Below are 23,824 nucleotides of genomic sequence, written 5' to 3'. Positions count from 1 at the left end.
TGTGGCACGCATGTGTAATATAAGATCCATGGTCCTTCCTTGTCAGCTGCGTAATGCGACGGTATACGGAAATGAACGTTCCGTACCGTACCATACGGATGAGGGGGGCTCTGAATTGTTACTGACATGAGAGCCATCGCAGCTAAGCCCTTCCGCCCAACGTCAGCCGCTGTACAGAGTAAAAATAGGGTGCAGAGTATATGGTAATCTTAGTCTTTGCTCCTCCTCATCCTCCTCCTCCTCCTCCTCCTCATGTCCGTAAGCCTAATCTATCGCTGACTGTAGATGTTTCTATCACCACTACGACCGCCAGGATGCCCACCGATTCATACTCCAAAGGGCTGATGATCGCTTTGGGGATCACCTTCCTGATCTTTCCCTGTATATTCGTCGGCCTTCGATTTTGGGCCAAATGGCATCAGCGACGGAGCTTGCAGTGGGATGATTTTCTGATATTTCTGGCACTGGTAGGCTTGCATTCGTCTGAGATAGGTGTTTGGTGGGCTCTGATAGTGCTAGACATTCTCGATAGCGTGCTCGATTACCCAACTTATAGGTGAGTCCGTGAAATATCTAGGGAAATGCGGGTAGGGGTAATTGAAATATAGGCGCTATCGACGGTCAGCTAGGCCAGCATCAGCGGACAGATGAAAACAATCAGCCCATCCTAGATGACCCTCGTTTTCTGATCTATGAGAAAGTATTCATCCCTACGACCCTTGGGCCTCAGACAACGCTACTAACTAGACCAGTGCAAATTCGCCAGCCAGATGCTCGCCGTAATCGGGCTGGGCCTCACAAAAGCGTCCATTCTCATTCTGATTCGAGGCATCTTCTCTGTTTCGCGTCCGTTTCGTCATCTCTGCAACGCTATGCTCTTTGTCGTAGCGGCCTGGACGATTTCCTTCTTCTTCAGCAATCTGTTCACTTGCTTCCCCGTCACCCCGCTCGTTGAGCCGTTCTACGGCAACAAGTGCATCAATGGACTGGCCATGTGGTATGCCGGCTGTATTAGCGATGTTGTTGTCGACCTGATCATTCTCGTCATACCGCTGCCGATGATCTCGCAGCTCAAACTGCCACTGAGGCAGAAGGTGGCAATCGGCGCCATCTTTTTGCTGGGCACGACGTACGTCTGATCCTTCCTGACTGAGGTATAGCAGATTGACAATGTGGATAGGGTTGTTGTCATTAGCATCACGCGGATGGCCATGTATTTCCACGTGGGAACGACGTTCAGGGAACACTATAACGACATGACTTGTAAGTTACTTATCCTTGTCTCTGCAAATCCACGGTATCATGCATTGGATCTCATTCGCGCCAGATTACACCTCCCCTGTCTTCTTCTGGACGAATATCGAGATCTCTTTGGCCGTGATCTTGGCCTGCCTTCCGACTCTGCGGCCCGTTTGGACTGTCCTCTCCGGTGGCCGTGCAAGGAAGAGCAGTACGTATCGCCCTTATGATGAAATCGAACCGGAGAACAGCGAGCGTATGAGACGCGTCAAGCCCACGCTCGACACTATTGACCGGCTGGAAAGCAGTATTGCGCTGGTCAAGGTTCCTGCGGGACCGAGGTAGGTAGGCAAAGGCTTAGATCTATATTGCATATGAATCAACCGGTGGACCCAGGATGGAGTATCCATTGATTGTATATCTATTAATTAGCTCAGTTACAGTCTTACGATTATGACTTTCAACAACTCATATTCTTTCCATCGTGTTGACTTGAACGAGTTCATGTGCCATTAGTTTACATACGCAAACTCGTCAGCTACACCCATCAAGATGTTAACGAATGATCCCAATCCCAATTTGCTAGCCATTCCCACCTCATTCCGTCTTGTGAGGAAATATTCGTTTCATTGACCGGTCTACTATAATTCGCAGGCTTCTCTCTCAAATCGCCGTCTCGCCTGAGCGTATTAGTCCAGGATTTTGTATTTGATGGCCCAGCTAGTGAGAAACAAGGGCCCAAACAAGTGGTGACGCCTCTGCAGATGTCGAGTAGATCGGTAGACATGTGTTCAAAAGTAAGAGTTATAATGAGACAGCTTTGTAGAAATACTGGGGATTAAGACCCTTATCTAATATTAGAAAACAATAGTGTGGACCGGATTCGGCCCATTGTACCGTCCGCCTGTCACGGGCATCCCACTTCCCCTTGTAGCATAGCGCCGATCTCTCGGATAGCGTGGATCCTTGCCGCTTTTAGTGCAAAGCCCTGCCGCCTCCAAGCTGCTGTTCATCTACTCCATTGGAGTATATACAGGCTTGACTTCCTCCTTGAATCACGTAACTTTCTCCCCACTCTCCCTCTTCCCATATCACGGCACGTGCTCCGCCATGTTCTTCCAGATGTCATTTCACTTGACTCGCATATTTAGTCAATGTGAATGCCTAAATAACAATTAAATATCACAATAGCAGACAGCTCAATGAGTCATGCATCGAATCCACACTTTTTTTTTTCTATTTGAGACTTTGAACCTGCCGAGACATGCTAAGACGCGCTAGCTAGCTCTACTCCTAGGAGACCTCGTATTTCTTAATCGCGCAGTTATCTTGTGCTTCAATCATTGGACAGCATGGGTGATCGACCTCGTGTTCGTGTTCTGCGATGTCAGCTGCTGATCGAAATTAGTGCGGCTTTCCAAGAGCTGTCCAGGATGAGGCTCGAATTAAGAGCAGCCCTTCCTCCGTAGTTGGAATTGCGCAACTGTGGAACTCGTACGAGAACTTCGATAGACCTCGAACAGACCGCGAATAGACTGTCCTGCGGGTGTAGCTAGTGGTCAAGATGTACAACGCAGTCCATCCGCAAGAGGCACCTCAACAGATGCCCCAGATCCGCGCGATGGGCTCGGTGGCCTCCCCGATCCTCCTCCCAATCTCGGCGACTGGGCCTGTGCCCCTAAGCCTCACACTCGCCAGCGACAACCTTTCCCCTAACGCCTCGTCGGCCTTCAGCATGATCCCAATATCCATGGACGTTGAGGAGGGCGCTCCCCAGCCGGAGTTCAGGGATATCCAGCCCTGGGACTTAAAACACCCCGTCGCCGTCTATGCAAACAGAGACGGCAAGCAGCTCCCCGTCTTCTATGACGCCGCAACGCAAGAATACTACCTCTTCACAATCGAGGGCGCAGTGTTACTACATAAGACGCCTACAATAACGATCAAGAAAAGGCAAGCCCGCCAAGTCCTCGGCCGGATTTCCTATTCCCAAATTCGGAGAATCACTGAAACCGAGCTTGCGGAGAGTATCATGAAGGGCATAGATCTTCCTCTCTCAAGCTCGCCGTTGGTGGATAGTGTTTCGCTTTTAAGAAATGCCATGCATGACTCAATCATCGTTACGAGGAATAGTCGGCCTACTACGTTCTTCCGGTTCTGGGAGGATAAGGATGTTAGGGACTCAGGTACTTTGGGCTCAGACAGCTTGTTGATGTATCTGAGGCCGTCGATGGATGGACTTGTTGGGCATAGATGTGATGCATTGTGGCATTGTACGTCTACACTACTCTACTGGATCTCCGTTCCTACGAAAGCTTCCACTCTCGACTAACAATGATGATAAATAGGCGGGAATAATGTCATCTACTGCTCCAAATGCACCTCCTACCGTTTACCCTCCACCTGTCCTACATCTGGGGACGCAGACAAAGCCGATAACACGCTAACCTTTGGCCCACCCATTCCGGTGGGCCGAGTAACAGTAGGAGTCCATATCACCCGCAAAATATTTGACGGGTGTCTCCGACCAGATAAGAAGGGTCTCAATATCCCTCATGCATACCAGACTCTCTCCAAGATCTTTCACAAGCCTACTATTGATTCTATCCCAATACCACAGACTTATATGGTTTCGAATTTGCTCAAGGATAGTCTGTTCGTTGTTGCCGATATGTTCCCGAAGACTGCGGCTGAAAGCTGGGCAGATTACTTTGATGTTGGTGGTGAGCATGCACAGCAGGGGATGTCCGGCATGACAAATGCTGCGGTGGGTGTAACAGCCGGCAGCGCGATTATTGGGACAGGTGCGATGGTTGGCTTGAGAATTGCGGAGGTAGTGGGGGTGTAACTCATCCTAGCGGCAAGAGCATACAGCCGACGGCCACAGAAACTAAAGCCATTTGCAACCGGGACAGCTCAGAGAAAATGATGTATCAAGGATGTGAACGTAGGAAACGTGGTAAGCGATGCTAGATGACTGATGCACCCAATAATAGGCTTAGTTGTGGTTACGAAGATAAGAATCGGGGCAGTGGGAAATACTGCTAGGATGGCTCTACCATAGCACGCGCCAAGCAGAGCAACTGCTTCTGACCGACCGACCAGTCCGTAGAGGCAAATTCCGCCTCTAGACCCCCTTTTGCGCGGATCTGATCCCAAAGGTGTACTTTTCCAAGAGCTTTGATTATATCTGCATCCCCAGCGACACTCTGATGGGGATCCAAGTTGACGCGGAGGGTGGTGCCGTCCATAAAGAATGGATCCTGGAGTACCACATTGATGCGTGAGCGGAGTGTGCTTTTCGAAATGCTGCGATGTTGCATCCGTCCATCAGTATGCGTCCGGCCTGGACGCTTAGCATTTGTAGTATCGCCATAACCAAGGAGGTTTTCCCACTCCCGGACGGACCGCAGAGGGCGATCTTCTCTCCCGGTTTGATGCTCATATTTAGGTTCCTAAGTATGGGGACGGTTGGCTGACTGTTATCATGGCTTAGCCTAATTTCCATATGAGTAATGTAACCACACCTACTCGTATCCAGCAGTGAGACCAGTGATCTCAATAGCACCTCTGTCGGGCCAATCATGCGGTAGGCCCGACTGGACAATGGACATGCATTGTTCCTTTTCCGAAGGGGTATCCTGCGTAAAGCGGAGCACACGTGTGACAGCGCCGATGGAAATTTCGGTCATTGTCCACATCTTAATCGCATTAGCAAGGACTGGTTGAGCGTCAAGATGAGGGTAAGCGCCACGCCAATCGCTGCGGCCTGGAAATGATCGCGCAAGGATGCAATTATGGCGATCAAAATGACCGCGACAGCTCCGACAACAAGGTCCAGCACTAATGTTAGCCATTGCTGTACGCTGTACATCATGTAAAACGGTCTTTGTGAACGGTTCAGAAGAGCATAGTTCTTCTCCCGTAAGTGGGGTTCCCATTTGAAGGACTGGATGCTGGATATGCCGCGGATTGTCTCGAGAAAGTGTGTGTATAAAGGGGCCTTGGCCTCAATATCTAATAATCGTACTTGGCGGGACGTTTGGAGGTAATACGACTGGATGAAGAAGAGAACCAGCCCGAGGAAAGGGATCGTGACGGCTAGGTATTTGCCAATAATACAGATAATAAGTGTGTTAATAGAGACCTCCATAATATCTGTTGAGCCAGTTAGTTCTCCGTATCACCCTCAAACCAGTACCGAGGCTCCTACTGGTAATGCAGTTAACAGCATAAATTGGAAGCATCATATCAATGAGCTCTAAGTCTTGACCAAACCTATTTAGCCAGGCGTTAGTAAGTGCAAAGACGAAATGATGATCGACGGGCGCATGTACCTGTTGGTTATTGACCCTGTATCAACGCTCTGGAAGAAGCTAATCGGCGCTCTACACTGCGTTAACGCAATCATATGATAGGAAGGATGCCGGCTTACTCAAGCGCTGTCTTAAGGAGGTCGGAATGAAGCTTCAGGGAAATGTTATTGAGGCCTCGAACAAAGAGTAACCTAGGGTAATGTATCAGCGCGTACTAATAACACTGTCTCCAGAACCGACCAGCAACCAGATACCAGAGTTAACAATGTCAACCCGATCATATGCCGTAAACACCAAGATACATTTCGAGTTGTTTGTTGGGGTACTCTTCATTGGCCTTTACCCACCACTGAAGCCACAGTGCTAAAGAAATTAGCTTTGTATCGGTAAAATATACCGCTAAGCCAAAAAGGCGTCATGACTTCCAAATTAGTCTTAGACAGTCATATTTTCTACTCGACACTTTGGAACCCGAGAGTTGGCACGACTTACCCTGGAAGCTGTTGCAGAAAGCCTCGATAAGAGTGAAGGCTAAAAATGAAACTACAAGGCTAGATCCCGCGCTCCGAATATAATATCTGTAAACAGACCCCGGCCCAGGTCCTTGCTGCTTGATGCCGGTGGTACTATCATTGTCCGCAAATTGAGCTTCAATCTTGGACTCTTGCTTTATCTCGACAGGCTCAGAGCAACATTTTGATACCTCGATGATTGGTCTAATGGGGAATTTCCTCTCTACATTTTGGACCTTCACGGCAATCATACATCTTCTCTATGGAATTACACAAGGCCCGCGTCATGGGAGGGCCCAGAACCCACCCAGGGGATGTCTTATCCTTCAAGTCGATGACCTCTTAAAACCAACGGATTTTCTGCAGATGTGACAGGATCTGCGCTCCCCGCAAAATATGATCTCGGGGCGCCGTGACCTTTGCCGTCGCTGCTGAAGAGCATCCCGGCTCTGCAGTAGCGACTGTAGCTTCATACTCGCTGAATATACCTTGAGGCGAGACCAATCCAAGAGGACCGGACTGCAGAGTTCGTTTCTCCTTTTCAGTCTGGTCACATAAGATCTTCTCCTCAGTAGGCGTACTGAATATTCTCGGATCCAGACGAAAGACCAATTGGTTGTCTGGACGCCGCTGCCGTCGGGGTCTCCGCGATGTGTCCGTAAGCCGGGAGGATTGCGCACGGGGCTGCGTTAGTGGAGCAGGATGATAGAAGCAATGTCCGGAGTGGCCGTTACTTGGACACCGTCCGCAGACAGGACTTTGGTGGTCGCATCGTAACTTAGCCTGGCGACACGGCTCGCAGGACGAAAGCCGCCCATTGCGGCGGAGAGTGGTCCTTGAAATAGAGCAAGATGATTTCACAACACAAGGAATAGAGGAAGTTTGGAGGTTGAAAAAGGTATTGGATCCCCGGATCTCGGCATCGGAGTTAAAACAGCTGCTTGCCTTTTCTGGCAACATCTGGCAGCTGAACTCCGAAATAGACGCGCCCAGGCTCTTTCGTATCTTGTTTACTGAAACAAATTCCCGCGAGGAGCTAAGCGAAGCATGTGTGAGGGCCTATAAGAAGAGCTTCGAAAATTAGGGACCCCAAACTAAAAAGTGGTCCCAACATTAGTACCAATTACTACTGGTTGGTGCTATATCACAAGCTAATAGGATAATGGGCCGAATCTCGCTCTCCTGACATGGGCATAGGCCAGGTAAAGCTTCTTCTGGGCTTTTATGGATCTTACCTTGTTCAGCCTTGGCATATGATTGGTCAAATCTACTCCAGCAGATTTGACGTCAATATCGCAAGTTTACTGAGGGATCAAGTGTTCAACGGTGAAATCGAGGTAAACATTGCTTTGTGGACTTTTCCAGAACTAAACTGGCTACTTAACTGACCACTGCACGGCCATGTCCATGCTTACTGCCATGACACACTCTACTTGCTCCAGCCTTGCCTACGACTAAGTATACAGGCGTAGACTATAACACACGAAGAAGGATTCAAATCCGTGTACGCAACCAAGATTTCGTTCGACATATTCCCCGGTGCGAAGGGGCTCATGGATTGCTAATTCAAGGCAAGGGTAAAAAGCAGATACGTTCCGACGCAGCTCAGCTAAATCGTTCTAGCTCTTCATCCGTTTAAGAATGTCCCTCAGACGTTCAGATCATTTGATAACGAACTATTCTCAAGTATTTCCCTTGATGGAGGCAACAAGACTGGTGCCGTCTTATCATCCCATTTGTTCCTACCTGAACCCTCGTGAATAACTTTGAATGTACCACCCCTGGTCAACTATGAGCACTGAGCGAATATTTCCTCAGGTAGTATCGGTAAGGCATCTGAGATAGGAGATTGGTGTAGCGGGACATCCATTGACTACTTAGTGATGCACTGTTGTCGCCGCATAGGTAGTCATGTGCGAGAAAGTTCAACTGTCGAGCAGAAACAACGTCATGATTAGGAGAATATGCTGTTATATTAAACTCTTTGACGAATGTGACTCGAAATCATATAATGAGAGCGGTTATGACGGTCGAATTATTGTTATCGGAATGTATCCTTAGGTCGCGTGTAGCTTTATCCTTTCCAAGAACTTTGCATGCTTGGACCCAAAAATAGCTTCGCTGTGCTCCAGTTGAACCGTTAAAGGCACTAATACCCCTCACCGAGGATTACACAAGACTTAGAGTTTTCGCGAATATGCTGGCCATTGGTCTTCTCATCTAGCCCATTTTCGATCCCTGGGTTTTATACTTGAGTCCTTGAAGACAAATATATCATTATCTCTTACTATAGTATTTTAGATTGTTTCGTGAAGCAGGCTAAGCAATCTCTTGATAAAAAAGGATCAAGTATAGGGTGAGTATAAATATGAAAAATGAGTAAATTATCTTGAGCAGATCAGCCTTTAGAGGGCAAGCAGATCACCTGACTCATATGGCTCTCTCTCTAAAAGCGGCAATATCCGGCGGAGCAGGCGCTGATTGTAGTTTTCTGCGCTGTAGAAGTGCCTAGCACTGCTCATAATTTGGATGACGGGATGGAAATTGATATCTATATTCGAAGCCCTAGAGATGGTTGAGATTGTGTCATTAGTCAGTGCGGCTGATTTCATGTTCTCCAACCTGTCTTCAAACACTGAGGAACAAAGCTGGGGTGCGACAGGCTCGAATTGCTTGCATGAAAGCGCCCCCCTACTACACAATACCCGATTAGTCGAGATCTAAACAGTCCTTGTTTGTAACTGAGACGAATGTGTTATCTAATAATACTTGAATTCCATCAGGGAAGTTTCAGGGTTATAAACAATTGTAAGATTTGATGGAAAGCAGTACGCTGCAAATCCGCAAGGACTGTAATTGCGGGCGAACGGGCTTACCACAAGACACACTCATAGCTGCAGTATCTAAGACGAAACCCGCAAAATGGAAGAGAAGGAGATGTAATAATGTGCAAGTCGTAATATGAAAGGAAATGGCAATACTCAGGCAGAACAAGTAAGGAGTAGGGGAGACATTAAGTGTATGGGGAATCAAAACGTACTACAAAATGGAAAGAGGCAACAGAAGAAAATGGATCATAAAATCTCCAGATCTTCAAACTCCACGACCAAGTAGTCGCCAGTAGCAGGCGCACTAGAGCTCGACCCTGTTCGATGCGTCCTACCCCAAACCGTACTGCTTCTCTGAATATTTGCCGGCCGACTCGCATACACACCCACATATATGAATTTGTCCTCGACCCCATAAAAAAACCAGGTAACCTCGCGCATCTTCTTCCACGTTTCGGCCACTTGACCTGGCGTCATCGCATACGGCGAGACCGAAGGAACCTGATACCAAACCCAGAGTGAATGGCCGACGCGTTCGAGCTTGAGGCGCACAGAATGGATGGCAGACGGCCCTCGATCTGCGGCGCTGAGTGGCGCGAGGGACCAGTCAGCTCCGTCTGCCGTTGCGCTGACAGATGAAACGTTGACCGTGCCAGATGCAAATTCCATGCCTGCCTTGACCCACTTACACGGCTGGGGATTCGGTGACGCACCCCCAAAACGGCGCGTCCGCGCCAACGGCGCTGTACCTGACGAAATAGACTGGGGTGCGCCCCCGGCGAAAATGACCAATCCTCCCTGATCCCATTCCATCTCAAAGTCCGCCGTCACCGTGACCTCGGCAACTAGGAACGGATTTCGTAATGACGTAAACACAATGGGTGCTGTCGATGTATCCCCGTTGGGCGGTTTTCTCCAGAGGTCGGTATTGGGCCCTGCTCTCAGGGTGAAATATTCCATGCATTGCGGAAGCGTGAAGTCTGCCGGCAAATTCAATGCTGTAAACGACGAGCCACTGGGAGGCATCTTGACCACTCTAAGACAAGCTCGCCTTTCCGTCGTGCGCGAGTCTCTCCTCTACTTCTGCGAGTGCTGCTCGGTGGCCGAGTATATTAAATGGCTGAGCGCATCAAAAATTGCCTCCCTTGTGACTTGTGCTCTTGTTACCCCAAGAACTCTGGGTCGAATACAAAACGCCTGAACTGTCCCAAATCGACTGAGCGATGCCGCGAGGACTAACAAGGAAGGACAGGGCAGGTTGCCGACGACCTTTTCCTTGTGCGCGCAGCGCGAAGTAAGGGAGTCCCAACAATAATCCTCCACTCGGAGTCCTCAGTATGCTGTGGCGTCCTGCGTCAGCGAGGTGATGGCTCTTTTGGCAAGGCAGGAGCCCGCAACTAGTGAGTCCGAAGTCGAATCCGAGCCAGGTGATTGATGAAGAAATTTGACTAGAAGAAAAAGAAAATAACGTCACGAACTGCTCAAACCCGGGATCGTGGTGTAGAAGTCGCCGAAAACGGACGTGGGTAGTTGCGAACCACAAACAAGCCGCAGGATCCTATATCGAGCCAGGCCGCGAAATGTGACGAAACCCCGAGGGGAGAACCTGGCCGTGGGCCGCGTCACAGTCATGTTGGCTCCTTATCAATTATACGTCTCGGTCCGGGGCGCCACTTTGAGTCCTTATGATACGCTGAACCAGCCCGCTGGAATGGGAGGGAGAATCCGAGTTCCCGGGTTCGCAAGAGAGACCCATCATGGTGGCTTACCGTTCCCTCCACTTGTGCTGTTTTTCTTTTTCTTCGTTAGGTTGGAGTCTTTTCATTTGCTTTTCCTCAGAACTGGCCTTGATTTGCTCCCCGACTGTGCGTCTGTGCAGCAGTGGCGGGATTACTGTCCAGACTACATTCCCGAAGGCAAACCAATTGAAGTCGAGTCCACGCAAGAGGAACGGGAACAGTGGCAAGCTTCGAAGCCAGCAACTGAAACATATTTAGACTGTCGATGGTCTGACGAGAGACACCAGTGGATTACTCGACAGACGATTGGACGCATCGTCAGCTGAAAACCGCCTTGGGTCCCTGAACCCCGTGACTTTCAATTGCCAACTCACCGCCTTTGGGGGGCTTTGGCCGCCTCAGTCGGGCTTCTACTCCCCATCCCACCATCTTGTCACAGCTGAATCACATCCTGCAGCCCTGTTATTGATCCGGGATCGCAATCTACAGAAGATAGCCTATTTTGGAGACTCCTATTGGCTGCCTGGTGTACTACGAAACTGACTATCTCTTTGCTCCGCGGACTACGATAGGCTGTGTCTGCCGTCCTGTTGATGGTGGCGGGCGTGTCCGTCCACCTAGGCACCTACCTGTTCCCTGCCATCTATAAAGGATGAAGGATGAACCTTACACAGCCCCGGCCCTGCACCCTGGTCCATGAACCGCGTCCTATCGAGGTCCACAAATGAATACTCTATGTGGATATCCCTTCCTTTGGTGACCAATTAATAATCACCCGTAATACCACGTCAACTCCTGCCCCATACTCTCTCTAACGACGTGAAAAACCCCATTTTTTTTTTAAAATTTACCCAGCATTTCCAGGTTTCACTTAACCTTGCATTACTTATACATGCAGTGCTTATACTTGCAACTCACGAGGGTGGCTAGGCATTGATGCAGACTAGCTTTCTATTCAGTACGGCAGGAAGCTCGATCATCCAAGTGTTATATATGCACAACTTCTGTCTTAACACGAAATAACCGCATCCTGCCGCGGGACGCCTCACTCATGCTAATACCTTAATCTATTCGAGGCGTCCCCCCTTGAAGTGGTCAGCAGCTCTCGCTATTGATCCCTCCTCTGGTGCCTTCCGTCTCTCCCATCCGCCTGATTCGCAGCCCCCTCTTCCTGGTGTCTGGATCCTTAGCTGGACCCTTGGTAAGATCTAGGATAAGGTCTTGAACAGTGGGGATTACTAGCTCTTGCAGCCTCAATCTAGCACTAATCTTCCGGCGCCGTCCGCTTCATCTAGCCCGGTGATACCCTCGGGATGGTCAAAGCCGTAACATGCTATTTCTCGTGCTATAGATGCTAATTTCGGTGCCAAGTATGAACCCGACAGTCGTTGCAGGTCGTAATCTCTGTTTTTGAGCACCAGCTGAGGCTTCTTTCTTAGGCTACCACTCTCCGTGCTTGAAGGTTTGTGTCAGTGAGAAACAAGGGTCTTTCCTTTTCATCCTTTAGTGTCCCCGTTGAAGGTTGGCTTTTCATGCAGTGGGCATGCAGAGTTTCGGTCATAAAAGCTATCTACTAGGCTTGGAACGACTGATTTAGACATGGCCCAAAGTCGTATGGGATACTCAACATATCGGGTCCGACTTTTTTGGAAGAACGGCTGCAGCTCCTCAAGATGGACAATTGCGTTATTTCCTAGGTGTTATAGCAGCGGCACAAATTTCGACACTTTGTCACTTGGCTGCTTGTAGCTTTCCTGCTTGATACCGCTCATCAGTGATTTTGAATGCACGCATTACCCTAGGGGTTCCCCTTCTTGCGCCGATTGCTCGTTCTAGGTATAGCTCCCTCATGGTAAATTCCTGATGACTTACTACATGAGACTCGAGAGTCCATACGGCCAGATTGAGAACCTTCAATCTTGCTCCTGTCGAAGATGATTCTGACACAGGCGCAAGGAGGTGACAATCATAAGAGCATAGGTTGATAAGCTGATGAACGCAGGCAATCGTGGAAAGCAGAGACAAGCCCAAGTTTACCCTCCAAATTCACCCGAACCTCGATGACCTGCTTCCTTGTGTATTAGCCCTTGGGATGGGACTCGTATTGCGCTAGGTTCCTGATAATGATACCACTATGGCATCAACTCAAACCTCGTGCTCCTGTATCTATCCTCTGTCATTGTGTACTTCTCCGAAATGTCCACTGCATTTTGCTAAATCACTCACCCAGGCAGCGCTGACAGCACCGTCTCCGTGGTGCGTTTCTGAGCAGTCCTTGGACGGGATCCGATTCCCGTCTCCGTCCCTGGACCTTACCATGAGCGGAAATTTCGAAGTATAATCCTGGCCCAGGCGTTAAATGTCACGCGATAACGCTGTGCAACACCTGGAGCAATATACCCATCGCATTCCGATCATACCTAATTGGATCATCAATGAGATTCTAATAATTTCAGGTTTATATTGCCTGGACTAGGCTCAAAGTACGCCTGGTACGCTAGTCATTTGTGACGATTCTGGTGGCCCTCTATCGAGCTCTCTGCTCGGTAATGTGACTTTCAATCACAAATTTGGTGAAACATTGCTTATCGGGAAGAGCTAATGTGTTGGATGAGCAGACAATCTGATCTGATACAGCCTAGAGTGCTGGTTTTGCGGGCGTCACCGATCTACCCTCCAAGACACCCCGGCTAGCTAGGCCAATGAGAAGCCACTTCTGATACAGCACTGATGCACCAAGAAGGTAATTGGCTGTGACAGGTAACATATGGATGACTACCTGTTGCTTTGGTGGGCGCTTGATCTCCATCGTTCTCTGCTCTATCAGTGAAGTCAACCAGTCATGTCCAAGCGGCTCACAGCATTGCAACCCAACGCGGGCCGATCATCATGGTTCACGCGGCAGTTCCCGCCCTTATCTTACAGCGTCAACGTGACCGTCCTCTGGCCGCAATAACATGACTCTGGCCGCCTCTTCTCGGCACTCGGAGAGTGGAAGCCTATCGGATTCGTCGGATGGAAAATGCCTACTGAGTCGCCATTCACCAGTCTGTCTGTGTTCGGCAGTATTGCTGAAGAGGCGTATATAAGAATAGGAAATAGGTCGATATCGCTGGCCCTGACTCTGAGTCTGGATCCGTCTCATATATTTTATCCATCATTTCCTGTTAAGATAAATACCCCAGGCGCGCGAAACGGCTCGAAGTAACACATTGTTACTCCAACCACCAACTCAAGTCGGACGTTCCCACTATGCGGCATTCAGTTTATTCTTGGCTTACTCTGTCGGCCATGCGCGGTACAATTAGCCCGGTGGAGGCGCTCAATCTCACTGCCCTCTATGGTTCAGGTCTCTCAGACAGTGCGCAAATATTGGATGCATCTGAGCCTGGTTTCATGAATATCACGCCACGATGGACCCAGTACAGGCCGCCAATCTACTACGGCGCTATCGTCCCAGCTACTGAGGCCGACATTCAGCATATCGTGCGCACCTCGGTAGAGCATGATATCCCGTTCCTTGCCACAGGAGGCGGGCATGGCCTCACGACAACCCTGGGACAGTTTAGCGGTATCACGATTGAACTGACCCGGTTCAACACCGTCAAACTAAACAAGGAAACAGGTCAGATAACTCTCGGTGGTGGAACGAGGTACTCTGATATCTACGAGCCCATGTTTAACACGGGGAAGATGATGGGGCTGGGCAACACCCCCTGCATTGGGGCAGTCGGCGCAACGCTAGGGGGTGGAACCGGGATAGGGCAAGGCATTTACGGCCTGGGGCTTGATGCCCTGCTGTCCGTTCGTCTGATCACCGCCACAGGTGACATTGTCGTTGCTTCTAGGACTGAAAACCAAGATCTTTTCTGGGCGATTCGCGGCGCTGGTGCTAGCTTTGGAATTGTTATCTCTGCGACTTTTCAGCTTCATGATGCAGTCAATGGTGGCATTGTCGCACTGACCATGTTCACATACTCACCAGAGCAGAATCGGTCTGTATGGGAAGCACTTCAGTCTTACGATGAAAATATTCCAGACGAACTATCCTTCAATCTTGCTGCGGTAGTAAATGCGACGACAAGAGAGGTACACTAAGCACTCCAAATTTCTTTAATTCAAGTCCACTAGCAATTCCTAACAATTGCCCACCGCATATATAGGCTTTCATCGTTGCCGAATCAGAGTATCACGGTCCACCGGCCGAAGCCGAGCGTTTCCTGCAACCTTTTATAGACATCGGACCCACCTCTGTCCAATCGACGACTTTACCATGGACGCAGATTTACGACACCGTCCATAGCACGAACCAAAGACTTTGCACGCCGGGGCAATATTTGAACGAATACACCATCGCCCTCAAGCGGACAGACGTGGACGCCTTCACGGCTTATTACAATGAGTTGTATGCCCTTTGGGTAAGGGAAGAACGTTACGAAGGGGACTGGATCATCGCGAGGTCTCCCATTCGCGTTATGAGACTGGTTTCTGATGAGGAGACGGTGTTTCCGCATCGTCACGCCATTACCCATCTGTATGATCCTCCACTTCTCCGATTGTCTCTCGTCTCAACCACCTTAGCTCAGAATGACTGACCTGGTTCCTATTCAGCCTCTTCGGCAACTACTACAGCAGCCCGTCACTTGATTCAACCATAAACGCATGGATGCGCAACGTCCGCGCGAGATTCCAAGCCACGAGTGGCTACGACAGGCTCCACGCTTACACAAACTTTGCACAGGGCGACGAAGGACCTGGGGCGTGGTATGGCTCTGCAAATCTGAAGCAGCTTAGGGCGTTGAAGAGTAAGTGGGATCCGGATGGGGCTTTTAATAATTTTAATCCGGTGCTGCCATGACTCAGCTCTGATGTCTTAGTGCGATGTTTGTTGTGTAGTGTAAACTAGGTACCGCAATCAAGCAATTCCAGGGACGGTCAATACTCACTCGATTGTCGTTTGCGCTTTTCTGGGTAAATTGGACGGATAACTTTGCTATGCCCTCCTCACGCTCTGATGGTTGAGTTTGCCCTCTTACAGTAGACGGAGCGTTGTAGCTGATGTTGGAGTTATATGTTGGTGTCTATATACCTCCACATACCCCCACATTCTCACCCAGAAAACGATAATGACTGTAGGATAAATCCCAATGATAAATATATAGACTGACCTATTTGCTCTAGACGTCGAAAATGAACAGCGATGGGGTTAACAAGTCAGAGAGTTAAATCCCTGATTCGGAGGTGTTAAGCAGGGCCTCTGGCTTACATATGAAGCCGCTTAAAATGGACGAGACCATAACCGTTACGGCAGGCCACCCCATGGCGCGTACTAACTATTTATGTCGTCGCGGACAGATATGAGTAAGACTTTTGAGCTCCCTCATTGGCTCGATGGCGGTACAATATTGACGGTAGTAGTTTGCCCATGGCTTATGCCGTAACCCTAAAAAGACTATCGCTATACTCAAACGCACAGGTTAGAGTGTTTGCTTTAGCGAATAACTTCGGCGTTTTTCAGGTCAGGGCTTAAGCCGCTTAATTCAGAACGTAATCATCCTAAGCTTACCGTCAACTACGTATCCCTACTCCACTGTTAGTTGAAGCTCGGTTTCTTTCTTTTTTTCAGCCCCGCAGAATACTCGTCAGTTAGGCCGAAAGGTTCGAAGTCTGCAGAACCTTATTTCAAATTGCAGCTTTCTAGTAGTTCTATTGCTCTTAAGATCGCGCCGCAAATGGCACTTCAAACCGAGAAACATGCAGTTAGAATTAGGACCTAGCCATGCTAAATATTGATACTTACTACAATACAGTTTCTGACGTGAGTTGCCCACTTATTAAAGGTTATGATCTGAACATGGGTCGCGCGTGCATGCCCATAACGGTCTGCGTAATTTGGTGTGGTTAGTGGGGATAGGGCAGAACTCATGGTAGACGAGATACTTCTCCAAATTCATTGAGCAAATGTGCAGCAAAGAGCGTCATATTACGTACTACTTCACTTACCGCCATACTTATCAGATCCATTACATGGTTCTGCTGAGCTCAAGACCTTTATCCAGAAACATTGCAACTATACGAGGCACGTCAGAGCAGGAATCCCGTTGATAGTAATAGAAGTCGTGAGATCCCCACTATACTCCTGCTAAATCAGCAGACTCCAGTGGTCATGAGGATCACTAACTTGTACATAGGTTTTATATGGCGTAGTTTGAATACGAGCTTATGTTATCGCTATTCTTCGTACATGCAAATACTGTACGAGCAATTACTTGTAAAGAAGATTGTATAGGAGACTAAGGCATGGCCGGGGAGTGTTCACAAGCAAACATCAAGGGCTGAGGGTTCGGATCCTAAGTCCCACGTAAGCAAGCTTAATCAGAAGGCCCAACCTTATCTGGTTCTCAAGGTTTATCAATCGACGCTAAAGAGCTGGCGTGGATCAGCGAAACTTGAAAAGCGGCCCTTCTAGAGGTTTCAACCAAGGCGAATTTTTAGACAGTCAAAAAGTATGGCTCCTGTCTCCCGGCGAGCAACCTGCAGCAGGGATAGCTTTGCCAGCTTCATGCTGCGTTGGCATGGATGATCAGCAAATCAGGATTGACCTTGGTTCTAGGGCGATCTTATAATCATCTGAAGGAGATGAGGCACGTGTTTACTGGTCATACTGGCTAGTACACAGGTTATCGAGAGGTGAGAGCAGATAATACAATTCGGTATTTGAGGCAGCATCTAAAGCGGATACTTATCTTCTAGTTGGAGTCTAACCACCTAGTAGATATACAGTCTCTGACGGTATACCTTCATGGGCAGTGTGGTGACCATGTGGCCTTGGGACTGGCGAAGTAGCAAGGTAACAATTATCACGCAGAAGTTATGTGAGCGCTTTTAGGTTCAAATTTGACATCAGAGAGTGATTACCCCGGAGTATTTCATCTTACTCCGCTGCAGTACATCTCCTTAGGTCTAAAAGGCACTCGAGCATAATTCCTCCGTAGTCATCATCTCGCAATCTTCACGGTTTTACTTAGCAGCTTCTTTTCTTATTAACTTACCACTGTATCTCGTCACCGTGAGCACAACCGCCTTCAGAGCAGGATATTATAGCTGCCTTCCGCGTGCTGGTCTCGTCCCTGGTAAAGGGTTTGCAGGTTGCTTAAAACCGATGGTTATTGTCTGTTCAGAATTGGAGCGAGTAAGGTTGTCGTGATCCAATTCGTTAGTCCAGGTTAAACCGCTATTCGCGTGTCGGCAATGGGGTTACCCTTTCTCGTATTGCCTATAATGCACGAACCGCCAAGGGCGTTGGCAACCCTGAGTGGAAATACCGGCCTATGACCCGTTTTCTTGAACGATCATCAAGTGCCTTTTTGTTTTTTGACAGTATATGTATGGACCACCTCAAGATAAGACGAGTAAATTCCTTTATGCTGTCCTCCGGCTCCGGAATTCACCAGCGCCGCAGTTAGGGTTCTTATCAATCGATAGAAGCGCGCATTGGACAGCTCAGCTGACACTAAGAAGAAGCATGGGTATGTCGTATAGGGGCCATCTCCCCTTGAAGAACTGCCTTGTCGCCAAAATTGTAGTTGTAAATGATTCAATGATTGAAAGAAAGGAAGTTGAATGGGAGCCGGTCTCGTTTGATAACCCTAGTACAGCTTGTAAGAATAGTTTGGCTGAGAAAATGCAACCACCTAGTTCTTCCTTTCTGAAGATGCCATGGTTTGTGAATTAGAAGGAATGACGTCTGCATACTTGAAGATTGACTGCACTTAGAGGAATAGGCCAGGGAAATTCACCTATTAGCCGAAAATACCTGTCCGCCGGACTATAGCCCCTCTGAAGATAGTGTAAACGTTACTCCGCATTTTGACGTAACTCTCACCCTGTCTTCAGACTCGAACAGTTCCTGCAGAATACGGGGCGTGGAGCTGCCCCCTAACGTTCGGCATCTGGTCGGAGGGTTTCCGTACAAATTAGAGGTGACGAGATGAACAAGATCCTTAATTAAGGACTTAATAGTAGATCCCTGCGGTGCGCGTTCTCTCAAGACGTCGGTTCTTTTATCTCTATTTAAGCGAGATCTAACCCTATATATCCATCCTACATTGCATTTGTGACTTGCTATATGCGAGTTGGCCGGTGGTACTCCTACCTCAGCTGAAAAGGCCGCCTCTATAGCTACGACAGACTCGTTGGGCTGATTGAAATATTACCTAGTTGATTGTAATCCCGCGGCCGGCTTCCAGAGAGACTGCCTGGACCCTGTTAGGAAGTGGAAAATCCCGACAGCGCCAAGGTGTGGGGTTCGTCAGCCATTGTTACCTTCTACCACGCGCCAATCTCCGCTAAACATAGCTGTATTCACTACTTGGCGTCCTGGGAAACCCTACCTAGGTTTGGCCAATCCTGTAAAAGTTACAAGGAGCCCTGTACCTATAGCCTTTCCATTTTAGCCTAATACATAAGAATAAGTCAGTCTTCGGTGTGAAAAAAGATTAGACGGGCAAAAGTACTTTCTAGGATACCAGGTTAAATTCCAACTGGAACCCTTCTTTGCTACCATACTTAAACTCACCGAGGTAACACGATTTCAGACTTTAAAGTCATTCATGCTATCTTGTTAAAAAGTTCACAAACTCAACTTGAAAGAATATCCTAATGGCACTCGGCAGCGTGGCCTTGAGCCAATCCCTTTTGCTTTTAAGACTCATTACTTGTGTGGGGTTTGCCAGAGCCGACAATCCAATTGTCCAGGACATCTATACTGCAGACCCGGCACCTCTAGTTCACGATGGCCGCGTCTATGTTTTTACTGGACATGATGAAGATAGTTCGACCTGGTATACTATGCGCGACTGGCGTCTTTTCTCGTCGGCAGATATGGTGAACTGGCAACACCACGGTTCGCCGATGGACCTAACAACGTTTTCCTGGGCAGACAACGATGCATGGGCCGGACAGGTTGTTGCTCGCGATGACAAGTTTTACTTCTATGCACCAGTGCATCATAGCACAACTGGTGCCATGGCTATCGGGGTTGGTATCAGTGATAGCATCACTGGCCCATACACTGATGCACTGGGCCATCCTCTAGTCGAAAACGGCGAAATCGACCCTACGGTCTATATCGACGATGATGGTCAAGCCTACCTGTATTGGGGTAATCCTGGTCTGTGGTATGTGGAGCTGAACGAGGATATGATCTCCTACAGCGGGAACATCAGCCAGGTCGAGCTCACCGTAGAAGGATTCGGCAGCCGAGACGACGCGTCTTCCGACAGAGAAACCGCATTTGAGGAGGGGCCCTGGCTCTATAAGCGGGAGGATATCTACTATATGATTTATGCAGCTACATGTTGCTCTGAGAATATTCGATACTCTACGGGCTCTAGTCCTACTGGCCCCTGGACATATCGGGGTATCATCATGCAGTCACAGGGTGCGAGCTTCACCAATCACCCGGGGATCATCGACTATGAGGGACGATCATACTTCTTCTACCACAACGGGGCTCTTCCCGGCGGCAGCGGCTTCACAAGATCTGTGGCTGTCGAAGAATTCACTTACAATGCCGACGGTACCATTCCCGAGTTGAGCATGACAACTGCTGGTCCGGCACAAATCGGAACCCTCGACCCATATCGCCGCCAGGAAGCCGAAACGATTGCGTGGTCTGATGGTATCGAGGTGGAAGCCTGCAGTGAGGGTGGCTTTAATGTCGCCAATATTGACAACGGGGACTATATTAAGGTGGCAGGCGTTGCCTTTGATGAAGGCGCCTCTAGTTTCACTGCTCGAGTTGCATCTGCAGGCAATGGTGGAAATCTCGAGCTGCACCTGGACAGCAAGGATGGACCAGTCGTCGGTATCTGTTCTGATCATCCGACTGGAGGCTGGCAGGTGTGGGAAAATGTGGATTGCCCAGTTAGTAACAGTACATCTACTCACGATCTGTTCCTTGTTTTCACCGGCGACACTACCGGGTATCTGTTCAATTTCGATTGGTGGCAGTTTAGCAGATGACCATCTACGACTGCGGCAGCAGCTGAGGGAGAAACAGATCTTTATAAGTACTAAGCATACTATGGACTTAATGGCTGCAGAGATTCAAAATAAAGCCGCACGTCTGTTTATCATGCTTTGATACAAACCTGTTGCACGCTGAATGGAAACGAATTCACAACGCATTGCAATTAGCTTGACATAAACCTAGTCCATAATTCCAAGTGTTCTCGTTATTTGAAGACAGCTACCATAATCGAGAAAGGTTAGCATGAATGGTATAGTCCAAATCATAGTTGAATGATTGCACTTGTTCATTAGTTCAGGGAGATATTTCAGGATAATGCGCTACACTTACTGCCGGGCTCTCTGAACCCTAGTGAACTACGCAATTACCAAATGACACGGAAAAAAAATTAATGGGAAGGGTTTAAGAGAATGGTGTCCCATTAACTCTCATTGTTCCGAGCCAAGTATGGTGAGACAAACTAAGCCAGCTCAGCCCTATCAGAAGTCGGGGCCCCGGACATGCATTGGAGTTGGGGTAGATGTAGGGTGGGATTTCGACAGGGGCTGTCTCATCCCTTTTAGCCTTCCCAACATATTAAACGAACGCGCCTCGGTTATTACAACGCAATGATTACTCCTGATATCTCTTCTTTGTCGTCGGGAATGCCTTGCTTAGATCTTGTAAACACGAAGGATGGAGATCATAATAGCCATCTGCCTCGTCTTAACCAAGAATTGCCAACCTGAGTTATGTTTTCAGTATAGATCGGCCTACTAGTAAATACAAGATATTAACCGAGATGCACTAACAGCCAAAGCTCTTCACGGGGTCCTTCCGCAGCTGACCAGCATTGCGAGGGGTCTCTCTACAGAATGAACTCGGATCCACTTCACACCTGAAACGTCCTTCACGCCTCCACAGCCCCGATTATAACCCCGGTTCTCGCTGACCCCGCTTGCTCTTAATAGTGATCAACGGGTTGAGACAGTGTGGTAAACGGAGCGGTAGAAAGGTAGATATTTAACCAGAGGCTAAATGCACACAATACTACATTAAATGACAGTTGTACTGACAGACAATCATATAAGGCACCATCGCCAAGCAGCTATACAGAACACATCTGCCCAAATCAACGAAGCAAACTACTCTGGTTTGCAGCTGAAAACCCTTCCTGCCGAGCTGCAACCCCTTAGTGTACCTTCTGGATATTATGCGAATCGACCTTCTCTTTTGGGAGACAATATTGAGCATGGCTCTCCCAGCTGTTGCCGACATCTCGAATCCAATTTTTTGGGCGGATTTCGCGGACATTGATATTATCCGCGTCAATGACACATTCTACTATTCCGCTTCCAATATGCATTATTCCCCGGGCGCCCCGATTCTTCGCTCTTACGATCTATTGAACTGGGAGTTTGCTGGACACTCGATCCCAGAATTAACATTCGGACCGAACTACTACCTTGACGATGGCCAGCAAGCCTATATTAAGGGTACTTGGGCTTCAACATTGCAGTATAGACCAAGCACATCTACCTTTTACTGGATGGGCTGCATTGATGGTACCACGTATATTTACACCGCCCCTGATGTCGGAGGCCCCTGGACAAAAGCATCAACCATCAACACCTGTTACTACGATTGCGGTTTGCTGATTACCAGCGATGACAAGATGTATGTTGCGTATGGCAACAATGGAATTTCAGTTGCCGAACTCTCAGAAGACGGCTTGGGTGAAGTTAGCAACCAATTGGTTTTCCCCAGTGACGATGCTGGCTACCTGGAGGGCTCTCGGTTCTACGAGCGGGATGGAAAATTCTACATATTCACAACACACCCCGCGAATGAGGAGCATGTTCTTATGTCTAACTCCGGGCCCCTCGGCCCCTACGAGCGTCGCTTGCTGATATCTAATGCTGGAACGCCTGTTGATGGAGGGGGGTACCCCCATCAGGGCGGCATCGTCGACACCCCGAACGGGGACTGGTACTACATGGCTTTCGTTGACGTCTACCCCGGCGGGCGCATCCCTGTTCTGGCTCCAATCATATGGAACAGCGACGGATGGCCGTATGTGGAATTGGTGGATGGTGCCTGGAGCGTGACATATGACGCACCTGCTATTAATCCCCCGTCAACCCCTGTTTCATCATTCGAGCCCTACACTGATACTTTTACCGTTGAGAAACTCTCGCCGCAGTGGGAATGGAATCATAACCCGGATAATGCGAAATGGTCCATCGGAGAAGGCGTGACTCTCACCACCGCTTCGCTCACAAATGACCTCTACGCGGCGAAGAATACATTGACTCATCGAATCCTCGGTCCTAAATCTACGGCTACCATCCACCTCAATATTAGCTCCATGGCCAGTGGTGACCGAGCCGGCCTCGCATTGCTTCGTCATCATTCCGCCTGGATTGGAGTCGTCAATGACGGAAGTACAACGCGCATCGCGGTCACAACGGGGCTGGAGATGGACTCTGAATGGAACACGGTTTCCACCGGGACTGAAGTTGCCACGGCTGAATACTCGAACAGCGAAGTATGGCTCCGCGTCGAAGCGGATATATCGCCCGGTGCAGGCAGCGGCCAGTTCTCATTTAGTGGCGACGGTACAACCTTCACAGACCTTGGTGGTTCATACACCTTGAATAATAATTGGGAGTTCTTCATGGGCTACCGCTTCGGAATCTTCAATCATGCGACTACTGAGCTTGGAGGAAGTGTGGTGCTAAAATCGTTTGCTTTGTCTGTGTAGTTGCTGTCTTCGAACTGTGCTCGAGTTTAGTACTCGCGTTGTAACAATGATCCTGCTATAAAACGCATTGGTAGCATCGGTCATGTTGCTGTCCTGCGGATTGTAGTTTAGGTATCGGCTAGCGGCCTAGGACCAGGGATTGTTAGATAGGCAGCAGCGTCATAAAAGTAGTCTCTAAACTGGTTGAAAAAATTGTAAACTTGTCCTATTCATATATTATGTCTAACATGTCTAAATCTCATAAGATTAGAGTAGGGATATAGTAAGACTGCCTGGTGCACTTCTTAAGCTTTTAGCTTGAGATTCATAATAATCACTATTAGTTTAGCGGGTAAAGGAAGTATCATTCACATATATACATCTTTTTACTCCCCAAACATTGCTAACTATGTTAAGGTGATATCCCCACTCCAC

General features: G+C 48.7%; 7 protein-coding genes across 7 annotated transcripts, besides 2 other annotated features; 5 read left to right on the top strand and 2 right to left on the bottom strand.

The window, feature by feature from the left end:
- Positions 1-20,551: part of a sequence feature (contig 1.125 1312..32723(-1)) that runs on past the window's edge.
- Positions 771-1,584, top strand: ANIA_07270 (uncharacterized protein; the record flags this gene model as incomplete). Its single annotated transcript, XM_675447.1, has 3 exons — positions 771-1,129; positions 1,181-1,263; positions 1,328-1,584. 3 exons carry the CDS (start codon positions 771-773, stop codon positions 1,582-1,584), a joined length of 699 nt encoding a protein of 232 aa, XP_680539.1.
- ANIA_07271 (uncharacterized protein) lies at positions 2,804-4,087 on the top strand (the record flags this gene model as incomplete). The annotated part of the gene is made up of 2 exons (XM_675448.1): positions 2,804-3,512; positions 3,588-4,087. 2 exons carry the CDS (start codon positions 2,804-2,806, stop codon positions 4,085-4,087), a joined length of 1,209 nt encoding a protein of 402 aa, XP_680540.1.
- Positions 4,284-6,885, bottom strand: ANIA_07272 (uncharacterized protein; the record flags this gene model as incomplete). The annotated part of the gene is made up of 9 exons (XM_675449.1): positions 4,284-4,665; positions 4,771-4,940; positions 5,054-5,397; positions 5,453-5,517; positions 5,675-5,746; positions 5,858-5,918; positions 6,048-6,303; positions 6,485-6,751; positions 6,802-6,885. The coding sequence occupies 9 exons, from the start codon at positions 6,883-6,885 to the stop codon at positions 4,284-4,286; spliced, it is 1,701 nt and encodes a 566-aa protein (XP_680541.1).
- ANIA_07273 (uncharacterized protein) lies at positions 9,142-9,921 on the bottom strand (the record flags this gene model as incomplete). The annotated part of the gene is made up of 1 exon (XM_675450.1): positions 9,142-9,921. The coding sequence occupies one exon, from the start codon at positions 9,919-9,921 to the stop codon at positions 9,142-9,144; it is 780 nt and encodes a 259-aa protein (XP_680542.1).
- ANIA_07274 (FAD-binding oxidoreductase) lies at positions 13,887-15,492 on the top strand (the record flags this gene model as incomplete). The annotated part of the gene is made up of 3 exons (XM_675451.2): positions 13,887-14,723; positions 14,798-15,168; positions 15,246-15,492. 3 exons carry the CDS (start codon positions 13,887-13,889, stop codon positions 15,490-15,492), a joined length of 1,455 nt encoding a protein of 484 aa, XP_680543.2.
- Positions 19,296-20,501, top strand: ANIA_10919 (glycoside hydrolase family 43 protein; the record flags this gene model as incomplete). Its single annotated transcript, XM_050611888.1, has 2 exons — positions 19,296-19,877; positions 19,935-20,501. Coding segments are annotated over 2 exons (1,149 nt in total), but the record flags the coding sequence as incomplete, so codon positions are not given.
- Positions 20,552-23,824: part of a sequence feature (contig 1.126 481..40772(-1)) that runs on past the window's edge.
- Positions 21,899-23,410, top strand: ANIA_07275 (putative xylosidase/glycosyl hydrolase; the record flags this gene model as incomplete). The annotated part of the gene is made up of 1 exon (XM_675452.1): positions 21,899-23,410. The coding sequence occupies one exon, from the start codon at positions 21,899-21,901 to the stop codon at positions 23,408-23,410; it is 1,512 nt and encodes a 503-aa protein (XP_680544.1).

The sequence above is a fragment of the Aspergillus nidulans genome, chromosome IV, assembly GCF_000011425.1.
Source record: "Aspergillus nidulans FGSC A4 chromosome IV".
NCBI lineage: Eukaryota > Fungi > Ascomycota > Eurotiomycetes > Eurotiales > Aspergillaceae > Aspergillus > Aspergillus nidulans.
This window is presented reverse-complemented; position numbering and strand designations above follow the sequence as displayed.